Source organism: Salvia hispanica, chromosome 4, assembly GCF_029641045.1.
Source record: "Salvia hispanica isolate PSC_SH4W2 chromosome 4, Shi_PSC_v1, whole genome shotgun sequence".
Lineage (NCBI taxonomy): Eukaryota > Viridiplantae > Streptophyta > Magnoliopsida > Lamiales > Lamiaceae > Salvia > Salvia hispanica.
The window spans coordinates 35,027,557-35,043,204 of NC_142695.1; the positions used below are offsets into that span (position 1 = coordinate 35,027,557).

General features: G+C 39.0%; 2 protein-coding genes and 1 pseudogene across 2 annotated transcripts; 2 read left to right on the forward strand and 1 right to left on the reverse strand.

The window, feature by feature from the left end:
* Nucleotides 1-1,254: 1,254 nt before the first annotated feature.
* Nucleotides 1,255-1,767, forward strand: LOC125195042 (secreted RxLR effector protein 161 pseudogene; annotated as a pseudogene).
* Nucleotides 1,768-7,593: 5,826 nt separating this feature from the next.
* LOC125197041 (protein DETOXIFICATION 21-like) lies at nt 7,594-10,112 on the reverse strand. The gene is made up of 8 exons (XM_048095736.2): nt 10,013-10,112; nt 9,466-9,724; nt 8,844-9,385; nt 8,676-8,762; nt 8,537-8,593; nt 8,103-8,460; nt 7,935-8,021; nt 7,594-7,850 (listed from the first exon to the last, which is right to left on the reverse strand). Exons 2-8 carry the CDS (start codon nt 9,700-9,702, stop codon nt 7,791-7,793), a joined length of 1,428 nt encoding a protein of 475 aa, XP_047951693.1. The 5' UTR covers nt 9,703-9,724; nt 10,013-10,112; the 3' UTR covers nt 7,594-7,790.
* A 3,242-nt stretch (nt 10,113-13,354) lies between these two features.
* LOC125195787 (calmodulin-2) lies at nt 13,355-15,424 on the forward strand. Its single transcript, XM_048094020.2, has 2 exons — nt 13,355-13,554; nt 14,823-15,424. Exons 1-2 carry the CDS (start codon nt 13,479-13,481, stop codon nt 15,194-15,196), a joined length of 450 nt encoding a protein of 149 aa, XP_047949977.1. The 5' UTR covers nt 13,355-13,478; the 3' UTR covers nt 15,197-15,424.
* Nucleotides 15,425-15,648: the final 224 nt, after the last annotated feature.

Below are 15,648 nucleotides of genomic sequence, written 5' to 3' on the forward strand. Positions count from 1 at the left end.
TCTTGAAGAAATTCAAGAACCACAAGATAACATTGGGGATGAGGTATTGTCAATTGGTTTGAACAATAACTCAGTGGGAGTTTTTGATGATCTATTGGGAGGGGAAATTACTATTAGAGGAGACTTTAGAGGGACTCTCGAAGAACCTCCTCAAGACAATAAGATGCATCAAAGACAAGATGATACAATAGTTGCATCACCTCTACCTCAAGAAGATCATAGTGATATTCCTGAACCTACTCACATTCAGAATTAACAGCCCGAGCCAGAAGAAAACCAACTCAATAGGCCTAGAAGGATTCGTCTTCCACCTGAGAGACTGAATCTAATGGTTGAGAACCAAGATGATGAAGTTCATTTAGATGACGATGAGCCTAAGACCTATACCGAGGCAGTGTCAGACACCGATCGAGAGAAGTGGCTTGAAGCCTTGATATCTGTAATGGACTCGATGTACTTCAACTTAGTCTGGGAACTAGTTGACTTGCCAAATGGGGTTTACCTAATAGGCTGCAAATGGATCTTCAAAAAGAAGAGAGATGCAGATGGCAAAGTACAAACCTACAAGGCTAGGTTAGTGGCAAAAGGTTATAGTCAACGCGAAGGCATTGACTATGATGAAACCTTTTCGCCAGTTGCTAAGATCGAGTCCATTAGGATATTACTTGCAATGGTTGCATACTACAACTTTGATATTTGGCAAATGGATGTCAAAAGCGCATTTCTCAATGGAGAATTAGAAGGCGATGTCTATATGACACAACCTGAAGGTTTTGTATCGAAAGAAAGGCCAAATCCAGTGTGCAAGCTAAAGAAGTCCATTTATGGACTTAAGCAAGCTTCGAGGAGTTGGAATATTTGTTTTGACAGAACAATCAAATTGTTTGGTTTTGTCAGAAGCAAAGAGGATCCATGTGTTTATAGTAAATGCGAGAATGGAAACGTTGTCTTTATTATAATATATGTTGATGACATCTTGATTATGGGAAGTGATCGTTCCATGATGCAATCCGTGAAAGAATGGTTGTCTAGTTCCTTTATGATGAAGGATCTGGGTGATGCTTCCTATATCCTTGGAATTAAGATCTATCGAGATAGACCAAATAGGATGTTAGGATTATCACAATCCACTTACATAGACAAGTTGCTAAGGCGCTTCTCAATGGAGAACTCAAAGAAAGGTTTTCTTCCTATGGGACATGGCATTGTATTATCAAAGAAGGATTGTCCTTTAATGACAAAGAAAGAGACAACATGAAAAGGATCACATATGCTTCGGCCATAGGATCTATTATGTATGCCATGATATCCACTAAGCCAGATGTGGCTTATGCGCTTAGCATGACAGGAAAATTTCAGCAAAATTCTGGTGAGGAATATTGGAAAACTGTTAAGACTATTCTTAAGTACCTTAGAAGGACTAAAGAATATTTCTTAGTCTATGGTGGACAACCAGAGTTATCAATTACAGGGTATACTGATGCTAGTTTCCAAACAGACCATGACGACTATAAGTCTCAGTCTGGATATGTTTTTATCCTCAATGGTGGAGCAGTGAGTTGGAATAGTTTCAAACAAGGTACAACTGCCGATTCCACCACCGAAGCCGAGTATATTGCTACATCTGAAGCTGCCAAAGAAGCTATTGCTTTGTTAGAGTTCGTTAAAGAACTGGGTGTCATTCCAAGTGTCAGTAGTGCAACACCTTTGTACTGTGACAACACTGGTGCTGTTGCGCAAGCAAAACATCCAGAGCTACGAACATAAACAAGCATGTTCCCAGAAGATATCATCTGATTAGAGAAATAATTGAAAGAGGCGACATAAAATTAGAAAGAGTACCCACTGATGATAATTTGGCTGATCCTTTCACCAAACCATTATGTATAGCAAAACACAACAAGCACTTTGAGAAGTTGGGTGTTAAGCATGTTGGTAGATGGCTTTGAATCAGTGGGAGTTAAAGTTTTATATGTCTTAGAAACATTTTGTATTGAGACATTATTACTTGATCACATTCTATGAAAATTTTATTTCTATGGGTTTTGTGCACTTATTGGAATAATTGTTTAAATGTTTGTCTTTATTCTAAATATTTGTTCCTTGGAATTATGATTGTCATTAATGGTGTGAGACATTAATGATATAGTATAATTCTAAAATGGCCCTAATCAATGATCATCAAGAATGGGATATTGATGATATGTTATAGGTTAGCATGGGGTTTGCATCACATTCTTCGAGAATATAGTTGTTCTCACAACTATGAGATATTTGATACTCGTGATGGACACATGGTATACTTTGGAGAGTATTGGTATACCCTACTATTAAACTTTTTTGTTAAGTGTCTACGGTTTATTAGTGCATAAAGTATGTAATAGTCCTTGGATCTGAGGTCATTACACATTTTGTTTGTTGAGTGGTGTGCTTTGATATTGTCCAACGCTTTGCCTCCCAAAGGAGGATTGAGACACGGACCTGTGTTGGGTATATCATAAGATAAATGAAAATGGTAGTTGAGCCAAGTCAAATTCTCTATATTACTTGACCACTAAGTCATTGGCCAATGCAAAGATACATTCGATTAAAGTAATTGAATATGATCGAATGAGTCATTTAATAAAGATGAGATAAAGTGATTGAGTTATTTGGATGACACATGACAAATCTTAGGCTCAATCGAGTGGTTCGTGAATGGAAGGATATTACTATAAACTTTGTGTAAAGGCTTGTTTACCGAATTCACGTAAACGTCCTTCATATATCGAGCTATGCTGCCAACGCAGTCTAGGTGTTTTGTGCAGACTTCGGTTTGATCGCGCCGATAATGGGGGCCTAAAGGGTCACACTTTTAGTGTACTGTTGATTTGCTCAAGGGTACAAAGTTAGAGTTGCGTACTATATCTAATGCTAGTCTAAGTGGGAGATTGAAAGAAAATGGGCTAGATTAGATTAATAGGAAATAATTCTATTGGGCTAGGCCCAATGTGACAATTGTTCTATTATATATATGCTCTATTGTAGAGAACAGAAGATATAGAAAACCTAATTCTCTGAGAGAATAAGGCGGCGCAAGAATACGTACGTTCAACAAGAGATTTCATAGCTTTCTCTATAGAACGATTGTACCGAAGAATTGTTCCTGCATCGGATCAGAATACACGTGGACCTCGATAGTGGTGGATTCATCTTGCAGGATTCGTACAATCAATGGAAGATAACGACACAACAAGTAAGATATAATTCCGTTGCGTTTTACATGCTCAACTTGCAATATGATTATGAATCTAGATCTGTTATTCTTGTATGCAATTTCCGCTGCGCTCATTAGATGATTACAAGAATACCTCACAGAGCCTATGTCCCGGATTCTGCTGCATGGCCCCCCCGTAGTGTGGGAAGACGTCTTTGGCCCTAGTCGTTGCCAATGAGGCCAGATGGTCATTGTTCGAAGTCTTCGTTGCTCGATAGTTGTGTGGAGATTTGGTAGCTCTAGCAAAAAAGGCCGGTATGCTTGCTATCCATAGTAGCAGGAGAAATGTGATCAAAAAGACGAAAACAAAGTATTTAATACATAGGAATGATTGGAAGTGTCATTCCATTCTTCATCATTACAACCCACAACCTTTTTGATAAAACATGCACACAAGTCGTATGCCACACGTATCAATTTAAATTAGGAAATAAAAGATTAATTGGTTCATTGGATCAGAGCATCCACAATGGGTTTAGGCTAGCCATAGGCCAGCCACAACTACTCCTGCCACATCATCAGCACTAAAATTTCACCTACCACATCATCAGGACAAGCAACTGGACAAGCAATAGGCTAGCACAACAATCAAAATTAAAAAAACAACTAAATTTTCGAAATTAAAAACAAAATACGGAATTAAATTTACGACACATATACGGAAAAATTCATTAATTTCATTAAAATAAAAAAAGTACATTAATTAAAAAAAATTACATAATAAAAAAAATACGTAAAACAAAAAAAAACTATCGTCATGCAGTCCTCCGCGCCCAAAACTCTTCAATTAAATCCTTTTGGAGTTGAATATGAGCATCCACTTAGCGCATGTCGGCATGTGCCTGGAGGCGGCCGATTTCATCGTGAGGTACCCCCCTTTGAACGTTGGGGGTGGCCACGCCATGGCTTGGACCGGCTTCATCGTCATTGGCCCAACTAGTCAGTTGTACACCTTCATCTCCGACTATCATGTTGTGCATGATAATACATGCGTACATTATAGAAGCAATGCAGTCGACATGCCACAAACGCGTTGGACCCCTAATTGCCGCCCATCGGGACTGGAGCACACCAAATGCGTGCTCCACATCCTTGCACGCCGACTCCTGTCATTTCGCAAAGTAGGCCTTCCTGTCCTCATTTGCGCATCTGATCGCCTTCACAAAGACGGGCCACCTAGGGTATATCCCATCCGCCAAGTAGTAGCCCATATCATGCCGGTTGCCGTTGGCGACAAAACTGATGGCCAGACAGACGCCCTGGCACTGCTCGTTGAAAAGGGGCGACGAGTTGAGGACGTTGATATCGTTGTTCAACCCGGCTACCCCAAAATACGCATACCAAATCCACAGCTAATAATCAGCTACGGCCTCGAGGATCATCGTGGGATTCTTTCCCTTGTAGCCGGTGGTTTAGAATCCCTTCCAGGCGGCGGGACAGTTCTTCCACTCCCAATGCATACAATCTATGCTGCCTAACATCCCCGGGAACCCATGCTTCTCCCCGTGCATCTGCATCAGATCCTGACAATCTACCGAGGTAGGCCTTCGAAGATACTGGTCTTTGAATATTTCAACGACGCCCTCACAGAAATACTTCAGACACTGCAGGGCAATCGTCTCACCGATGTGGAGGTACTCGTCCCACACGTCTGCCGCGCCTCCGTAGGCCAACTGCTTGATTGCCGCAGTGCACTTTTGAATAGGGGTGTGGTTGGGTCTGCCCGCCGCGTCGTACCTGAACTGGAAACACAGGTATCGTTGCTCTAAAGCGTCAACGATACGCATAAACAGCTCCCTGTGCATCCTAAAACGCCGCCTGAAAAGGTTGGCCCCAAACCGCGGCTCCAGAGCGAAGTAGTCGTCATATAGCCGCTAATGTGCAACTTGGTGATCCCGATCAATCACTGCTCGGCGGTGGACAACGGGTCGAGGTCGAGGTACCGCCAGCTGCAAAGCCTTTGTATCAGCCGGTCTATCTCACCGGACGTATAGGCCTCCAATGCTTCGTTCATTTGCCGTTCGTACTCCTCAGCATCCCCACCATTACTACAACTACTACCACCCGCGTTACTCATTTCGCGTTGTTGCTCTTGTACAGAAATTAGGAGAGAGAGAAAACTCGTTAACACAAGTGGTGCGAATGAAAATGACGTGAAAATCGCGTATATATAGTGTTTCAAAAATTTAATTAAAAAAAAATTGTTGTCCGATCGCCCGCCTACAATGGCGGCCAGCCGATCGGCCAACGCTCGCCGGTTGCAATGGTTCGGCGAGCGGATCGACCAGTGCCGGGAATCGGCTAGCCGGCCCGCTCGCCACCATTGTGGATGCTCTTACATGCTACACGTATTTATGCTCTATTTGTGTTAATCGAAAGTAAAACAGAAGCATAAATAAGAATTTGAAGTGAATTTTTATGTTATGTACATTACTACTATCATTTTAGTTTTGGGATCTATGTTCTGGGGTAATTGTACACCATCTCGAGTTCATAACTTGAGTCGGATCGGTCTCCACGCAGGAAATATTTGTAGGACATTATGATGCATGCTCGAGTTTGATACTTAAGTCCGATCGGTCCACACGTGTGACAATCTCATAGTTTAGGATGCTTTAGAGGTGTTTAACCCATGTTTTTATTGAATTAAGGTGTTTATAATAGGTTTTAACCCATATAGTCGTTGATTTGATGAAATAATGAGTTTGTTGGGATTTTGAAGTAAAAACATGTTAAAACGGAGCAAATGGATGATTTCATGGACTTCGCCCGATCGGGCATTTTTCATCCGAAGAAATGCCCGATCAGGCGTTTTGAAGCATAGAGAATTCCAAAGAGAAAATCCGTTCGGGCTTTTCGCATCCGGAAAAAAGCCCGATCGGGCGTTTTTGGCTGACATCGCGATATTTCCGGATTGCCCGATCGGGCATTTTTCATATTGCCAATCGCCCGATCGGGCGTTTTACACAGATATCCATTTTTTCCCTTTTTCACTCCGAGTATAAAAGGGTTCTCACTCATTTTCGAATCCTAACTTCCCCCACTACAAAATAGAGAGAGAAATCGAGAGATTCAAGAGGATTAAAGGCAAGGAGGCTTCCATCTTCAAGAGATTGAAGAAGAAAGATTCTCCCCAACATCAAGTCCACCTTAGGGAGTTCTATTTTCCATTTCTACTATGTTTTCCTTTGATGTTCATGTATTTACTTTTGTTTTAGCTTCCATTATGAGTAGCTAAGTCTTTACTAAGGATATTGGTGAAGTTTGTATGGAATCCATGGGTTAAACCTTGATTTATGCTTATCTATCTCTTTTGTGATGGTTTTGTTGGTTATTGGGCTTTTTCATTGTCTAATTGCTTAGCTACCAATTGGATGTCTTGTTCTAATCATTGTCATTGAGAGATGTTTGGTTAGATTGTTAAATAATCGACAACTTCGTGCGTTTTATGTTATTGAGAGATGCATAGCTAGAGAGAGGGCTTGGGTCCGTAGGTCTTAGGAGTCGGTCTTGAAGTGTAGGGAGGAGACTCCGACATTAGAGGCCGATCAACGCGTTAGATGCACCCGAGAGGGGGTCTAACCAACTAACCCGACCTTCCTAGCCACACATGAGACCCAATAGATGAGCATGATCCCGAGGTGAACACCCGTGATCCATACCAACGGATCCATATCCCTACCTTCCCAATTTGAGTGAAAACTACCATTTATTTGTTTTAGTTTCCTAATTTGCTCTTATTTGCTTACTTGTTCTTTGTTCTTAGCTCGTAGCTTAAGAAAAATCAAAAACCCCTTCTATTAGTCTAGAAAGTGTTCAAAGTTGCATCGTAGTACTCAAGCCGGCATTTAGTCTTCGAGGATCGATAATTTCAACTTGCCACGTGCTACATACCCCATACACTTGTGGGTGACATATTGATTGCAAATTTAGCATGAGTCAAGGCGATGGAAATATTCGTGTACCATGGTACAAGAACAAGATTATATGTGGGTCCGATCGGTCTCCACGCGGGGGAACCATTATATATACTCAAGTGGGCCACACGCGGTGGCAATGTGATATATATTGGTGCACCAAAATATCTCGATCGGTCCGCGCGCGGCAGAAAGAATGTGATATTCGATCGGTCCATGCGCGATTGAAAATATTATATGATTTTGAACGGGCGCCACACGGCAAGCGTTTTACGTAGTGTCAAATGAATGTATTAATTGGGCTATTTATGCGACTCAATGCTATATGAATGTATGTCAAATGTGATAAAGTATTAATTAAATGATATTGGTGGAAAATTGAAAATGATATATGTCCTGTGGAAAATTGAAAATGATATATGTCGTGTGAGCAACTGTGATCATACTAATATTGTCTTGAATTATATCCCTAAAGCGTCCGTCGTTTAGGAACTGAAAAAATCCATCCCAAAATGTGCTCGAAACCCTTACCATAAGAAATTACTAATATTGAAAATCTGAATTCAAATAATAGATGAAATTGAAGTAGAATGGTTGTGTTGTGTGGAATTAAGGTTTCAATTCTGAGGCAACTCCGAAATGAGTGGGCGATTGATTCGTTTGTGTGCTAGACGAATCTGCAGATGAAGATGAATTATAGTTTTGATATAATTATATATAAGTTTTTTTTTTAAAACTAAACTATACACAAGTTTACTTACCTGTTCATCCCAGTCAGTCATGCAAGTCATGACGACAAGTATAACGGTTTGGACAGTCGACCCGATTATCATCCCAATCCAGACACCCTATCAAACAAACATTAGTCACATTTTATTGTCAAATAATTATAATCATAACTAATTAACAATTAGCAATAGAATTCTCACTTGAACTTGCAAATTTAGGCTAAAACCAAGTATAACTGCCAAAGGTATTCCTATCAAATAGTAGGATGCGAGGTTGACATATGTGACCGTGGCTTGTCGTCCCGCCCCCGCGGCCACGCCTGAAAGTATAGGCTGAACGCCGTTGAGAAGCAAGCTATACCCAAGAAGAGGCGACAAACGTGCTACCTCCCCCGCCACTCCCTCGCTTGTTGTGAACGCGTAAGCTAGCTGATCCCTCCACAACATAAACAGCACAAACACCACAAGCGCGATGGAAAATGAGGTAACTAGTATCATAAGAATCGCAAACTTTGCTGCTCCCGCGTTTCCCCTCCCCAGCTCATTAGCCACGCGAACGCTGTAGTGCGACCGAACGTCAAATAACTCAACAATCTTGCCAAACCTAACACCATATCTATATGTAAAATGTGTACCTTGCAGTAGCCATGAAACCTATGGATATCATTTGAGCCCACCCATTCATGTTGAGGCTGAAACAAATGACACATATATATAAAAAAGAAATGTCTAATTTCATAATAAAACTAGACATTGCTTAATTATTATTATTACCAGATAGAAAGAGCATCAACAGAAACCTCAGCATTCACCATGTTTCCACTCAACAGAATCGCCACTGCATTGTACCAGAACTCGAGGCTGCCATTGCAAGGCTAAAAACAAATCACGTCACGCTAACTAAAACCGACACACTTTTTAGTACCAAAACAGAACCCGAACCTGAACATGAGGCACGAGGTCACACCAATCTTGACTGTGTGCCCGAGATCCTTGAATGCCAACGCTGTGAAGCCTCTCCACGTCTCCCGACAGCCACCACAGACAATGTAGATAATCTGGCCTACATTCGGGATCCAATACGCCAGAGTGGTTGAGACCATGGCACCAGTCAATCCAAATTCAAACCTCACGGTGAGAAGCCACGAGAGGAAGACGTGTACTAATAGGGAAAAAGTGGATAAGCACGAGAGCACGATGATCTTGCTCTGTGACTGCAGAAACATATTGGAGGCACATAGCACAGCAAACGAAAACGTTAATGGAATGAACCACAGAGCTATGATTCCCGCGGTATCTGCAATGAGTTGGTCTTGGCCTAACGCTTTTAGGATCGGAGCAGCGAAAACTAGCAGCGGACAGAGTATAGTCGAGACGGTAGGCAACACAATCCACCCTTGCTGGAGATATATCCCCAGATTATGGTACTGCTTAGCACCAAACGCTTGCCCGTGCAGCGTTCCAAATCCGCTATTCATGCCAACCTGCTCACAAAATGTAAACAAAAAACATTAGTCCCTATGAGGCCTAAAGGAAGTCTTCTGAAGTATGAATATTTATATACCAGTATGCCATTGGAGATTCTGAGAAGCACCGAGTAGACGAGCGTGTATGCAGCAAGCTCCGTGGCACCAATATGGCCTACGAAAGCTTGGCTGACAACATTTACCCCAAAAGTTGAGAATCTGATTAAGATAGCAGGGGCAGCAACAATCCACATTTTCTTGCTCTCATTCCATATCTTTTTCTTTAGATCTTCACCATTGTTCGGCAGCAGCTGTTCCTTCATCGTTGCCTCCATTTATGATGACTCAGTGTCTCTTCTGTGGATGAAAACACAAACTATTGCAACTATAAATTTGAGCCTAACAGAGTTAATACAAACATTTAGAATTTATTAACAGTAGATCTCATAATTAACATGCTACTAATTAAAAAAGCATTTGAAGAACCTAAATGCACAATAAATTCATAAGTCAAAATCTGCGTAAATTATAAATTTACTAGAAAATGATTGCCACAGCACAAGATTAAGAGGATCAATATCTCAACTCATTATGAACACACACAATCAGCCAAGAAAGCATGAATCAGCTTATAAAAAAAATTACAGTAAATCACTTGTTCGTCTTCTTCTTCAACTGCCGAATATGTACGATGCCAAAAAGGAAAGAGCAGATTTTGTTATTTTGGAACTATGAACAATGCCAAATAGAGCAGGTTGGATGGGAGTAGTGTGTATGATAAGTATATATATATACAAAAGAGTTGTTAGCACTGTTTTGTAATTTGTTTATTCATTTCTTGTAATAAAATCTAGGATCATATCTTTGTTTTGTTAAAAAAAACGCCCACTAGCTGTGATGAGCATGCCACATGCATCACGTGTATTAGTCGAGTTTCATCTATTACAATCAGATTTACTTATCATAATTTATGTTAATAATTGTGTCATAATCTGGAGTGTAATAAAAAAGAACCATAATCTTATATTATAATGATGGTATATGTAATGACACAGTATATGATTTTTACTATTGTATTGAAGATGTAAACTTTATTATGGTTTTGGCAAACTTGAACAACCCAAGTACAAGATTCCAATCTAGGAACAGCTCCCATTATTGTACAATTGTAAGAGATGGTATGAGTTTAGCATTTGGGGACAAGTTGCTATTGATACTGATAGAAATCCATGGGATCCGTCTAAAATCAATTGGTGATAGGAGGAAGGGCCCATGAGACTTATATAGTGATTTCAGTTCGTTGTAATATACTTCCTCTGTCCCATTGAAGATGACTCACTTTCCTTTTTAGTTTGTCCCAACTAAGATGACTCATTATTTAAAATAGAAACACTTTTATCTCTACTTTATTCTTTCTCTCTTACTTTACTCTCTCCTCTCAACATACAAAATAAATTTGCATAAAATCCCGTGCCCCCCAAGAAAGGGGTCATCTTCCTTGGGATGGAGAGAGTATCTTTTAGTTTCAATTGTCAACACCCTCCCTCAAACCCTTCAAGGTGAACATTGGAGGGGTTGAACTTTTTTCTAATCGGTTGGACGATTGGCCCAATTTTTTTTCCCGATCGGTTGGACACTGGCCCAAATTATAAACCCAGATATACTGATGGGTTAGTCATTTTTTTGGTTTCGGCCCAAATATACTGATGTGTCAGTCATTTTTTCGGTTTCGCTTCAGATATACTGCTGGGTCAGTTAAATTTGCCCACAGTCGGCGACCCGCTCTGATACGATGATAGAAATCCATGGGATCCATCCTAAAACCAATTGGTGATAGGAGGAATGGCCCATGAGACTTATATAGTGATTTCAGTTCTCTTTGTACACCGATATGGGATAGTTGTAATATACTCCCTCTGTCCCATTAAAAGTGAAACGTTTTCATTTTTTGGTTGTCCCACTAAACTTGAAACTTTTCCTAAAATGGAAACATTACTCTCTCTACTTTTCCATCTCTCTTACTTTACTCTCTTTTCATTAACTCACAAAACAAAACTGCATAAAATCACGTGCCGGAAACCAATTGTTTCATATTTATTGGGACGGAGGGAGTATCTTTTAGTTTCAATTGTCAACGGATACGATTATTATTTCAAGTTGGAAGTATTGTTTATAGATCTTTTCTTTCATTTATCGTTGTAAATTTGTAATCTTTAATTCTTGATTTTTAGTGTACATGCATTATAACAATATTTACCTATCATGTATTGCTAAAGAATGGAGTAGTATTTTTTACAAATTTGATGTTACGATTTTTGCAATATTTTTTACAGGTTTGGATTTGAAAGTCGTGTTAATAATCTATAAATTGATACAGCAATTTATCAAAATAGAGTCGACTTGTAAAATTTATCACAATCTATCACTAAATATTGCAAATTAGGGCCAACAGTGACAAAAAACCTCGGCACATTTCTTATTTTAACATTTCATTCCGCATAAATGATTTTGTCTTTGGATAATTTGTATTCGAATTCTCATTTCTTTATTGAGAGATTGAAACCTACTCTGTATTTCTACGTATATAGAAAAGGTAAAGCCTAATAAAAAATACTCTCTCGGTTATCTCATAGTTGAGGCGAAATTTTTCAGCACAGAGTTTAAGAAATGGATATTTAGTAGCAAGTAGTATGTCAAGTAGATAGATAAAAAAGGTAATAGAGATAAAAAAAAGTAGCTAGAGAAAATAGAATAAAAAGTGAACAATTAGAAAGAATAGACTAAGTAAAAGTAAAGTAAGAGTTAGAAAAGGTGTTACTACTATATATATATAAGAATAACTTAACTACTGCAATGGAAGTTCTCAAGATTGGAAAAATGATTCCAATGAAGGAAAGGAGGGAGTAATAGTTTTGTAACTACCGTCCTTTTTCAACGGCAATTTTTGGCTCGAACCTAATTAATTAGTTAAAAATATTTGATGTTCGTGTAATACTTTTCATGTTGAAATATGGTCTCTTATTCTATTTTATATATGACCTCCCTATGATATTTACCAAAAAAAAAACTACTCTTTCTATATAAGTCAAACCCTTAGCTAATCATTTGTCCCTTCAAAGTTTCAAACCACATTTACTAATAAATTATTCGTTATTCTCAATCTCATGTAAGTTAGAAATATTTGATGTTCCTAAACGTGTAATACTTTTCATTTTTAAATATGGTCCCTTATTCTATTTTATATTCAATTCACCAAAAAAAACAACTCTATCTAAATAGTCAAACCCTTAGCTAATCAAACCACATTTATAGAGGATGAATCAAGTATAGTATAGGACAAGTAGATTTGAAGCACTTGTTTTTAGCCAGCCGTGAGATACAAAAGCCCAATAGATACGGACCGGTCTAAATTAAAATCAAGCGGCCCAAATCCATACATTACGTGGCAATGTAAAGACACTCCGCGTTAGATACGCGTTTCCTAGTATTATTGGATCTGAAGATAGAGACAGAAAAGTAAAGAGGCCATACATCTTTAATTCTTTTCCTGCGAATTTATTAAAATCAATATTAGACAATTGGATGTTTTTGGCAGAAAATATGTCCCGGGTGTTTAATAACCATTGTGCCCCCAACATATTGTTGAGATAGTAGTATTTGTAAAGAAATGACGATTAATTAAATTTACAAATTAGAACGATTAAACATTAACCATATCCAAATCTATGTCGTTGACGCTGTTTTGTCCACTAGTATGTTGAAATATGAGGTGAAACAATAAGGTAGCAAGAAATTTCGAGGAGAAAAATGATTAAAACCAGAAATATTAAAGGGCAAAGCGGGAAAGTCGGGAGGAAGGAGGATTAAAAGCGAAAGGAAATAAAATTACGAAATTCTACTATATTTATCTATCGACTTTTAATTACCTGTCCTTTTCATTCATCCCATTTGTTTGATAGTTTGTGTAGCTGATATATAACGCTGACTTAATCGCACTCCGCGTAGTTATCTCCTTCATCAGTTTCATCATACCTCTCCTCCTCATTTCATCGACAAAAAAAAAATCCGAACCATAATTTATTAATACAGATAAAAGGTTAGTTGAGAAGAAATGGCGGATCAATTGACGGACGATCAGATCTCTGAGTTCAAGGAGGCCTTCAGCCTTTTCGATAAGGATGGAGATGGTTCTCTCTCTCTCTGATTAATCTCTCTTTCATCATGGCTTGCTTTGTTTCTGCGCTGGATATGATATTGTTGTTTTTGTGCGGTTAAAATAATTGATTCTGTTTAGATATACTATCTGTTAATACGTTTACATTGATTGAATTTTTGGGCGAAATAGCATATGTTTAATATTTGGGAGGTTGAAGTATAAAAACATTGATTGGAATCGAGCAATAAAAACCTAATTCCAGCTATCCCTTTCTGTTAAAAAAAAAAGTGTATCTTGATACTTAGGTATAACTGGGATTAGGTTTTTATTGCTTGAATCTTCTGTTTTTGGGACTTTTATGTGTGTCATGCGAGCTCGTTAGCTCTTAGTGGCTAATTTTTTCGATGGATGGGTAGTTTTCCATAGATCTGCTTTGGTATCGTAATCAAAGTTATAGATGAAAAGAAATTGATCTTACATGGACTAGAGCTGTGGCTTTGATAAATTATCTAAACCTGAGTGCGGTTGCAGTGTTCATAGTAGAATTGAGTATGCTGCTGTTTGGTAATTTAGGCTGATGGTTAAGTTCGGCGTCTGAAAAATGGGTGTGGTGGTGTTTGAATGGGGTTGCTGGTTTCCTTTTGACTATTTCCTCGTTAGGAAAATGGCGTAGTGTAACTGTGTCAATTGTCTTCACCATAGTATGGTTTTTCTCTGGCGCTTCTTCCACTTCCAGGGTGGATGGTTCTTTATTCGATCATCAGGGAACCGAGCTGTAGTGTTTAGATTCAGGCTGGTGGTCCTTTGTGAATGTCATGATTCCTTAGGAGAATGAAAGTGGTGGTTTTTGATTTGGGATGCATAAAAGTAAATATGAAGATTAAATCAGATTAGTTAGTCTACGTAGGGAGGTAGAGTATGAACATATTCAATATGATTATGCTTCTTAATTCGACCACGTTTGCTGTAGTTGATATGAATATGCTCTAATACAATTTGAGTTGCAATTGAGGTAAAGGGTGGAAGGTGGTTTTCTGATGTTTACACCTCTTTAATCTCGTAAAAGATGCTTGGGTTTTGTTGGTGTTGTGTAATACGTTAAGAGCTATACCATTTTGTCTATGCTTCACAACAAAGGTGTAGATATTTTTTTGTTGTCTTGATTTTGCTTTTAGTGATAATTCTTTCTTTTTGGGAAGATCCAAGGGCTTAAGTAATATGCTTAATGAATTCTCGACTAGCTACTAGACACAACCTATGTGGTCAAACCTCCCTTTAACTAACTCGGCTCACCTCTAGGCTGCATCACGACAAAGGAGCTGGGTACTGTGATGAGATCACTTGGTCAGAACCCGACCGAGGCTGAGCTCCAAGATATGATCAACGAGGTTGATGCTGATGGGAATGGAACTATTGACTTCCCAGAGTTCTTGAACCTCATGGCTAGGAAGATGAAGGATACTGACTCCGAGGAGGAGCTGAAAGAGGCGTTCCGTGTCTTCGACAAGGACCAGAATGGTTTCATCTCTGCTGCTGAGCTGCGCCATGTGATGACAAATCTGGGCGAGAAACTGACCGACGAGGAAGTAGATGAGATGATCAAGGAGGCCGACGTGGATGGCGACGGCCAAATCAACTATGAAGAGTTTGTTAAGGTTATGATGGCAAAGTAATCCTCCCTGTCTGGAATAAACTGTAGAAATATATAAAATTGTCAAGAGTATATCTTCTGAAGAAGATGAAGGTTGTTGGTTGGATAGTGTAATGCATTTATGGTTTAGAAAGAGTTTGAATGGTGGTGGATTATTTTCTTGTGAGGTTTGTTGTTGGCTCTTATTTGCATTAAGTTTAAAGTATTTATGTCAAATATTGAATCATTGAGACAATTTGTGTTGGTAGTAGTTCTTGCCTTTCTTCTTCTTTCTATCCTGAGCTCAGGGATGAGTAAACACTACTTTGTTTCAACATCAAAACAATTAGAAATATAAATTTGATTTTCCTATGCATTGAGTTGTGAAGGAAACACAACCCCAAATTGTGCACAACACATCATCAAATTCAGATGCATGTTTGATCATTGAATATTCATCGGAGAAGAAGCAAGACAGGAAATGACAATTACACT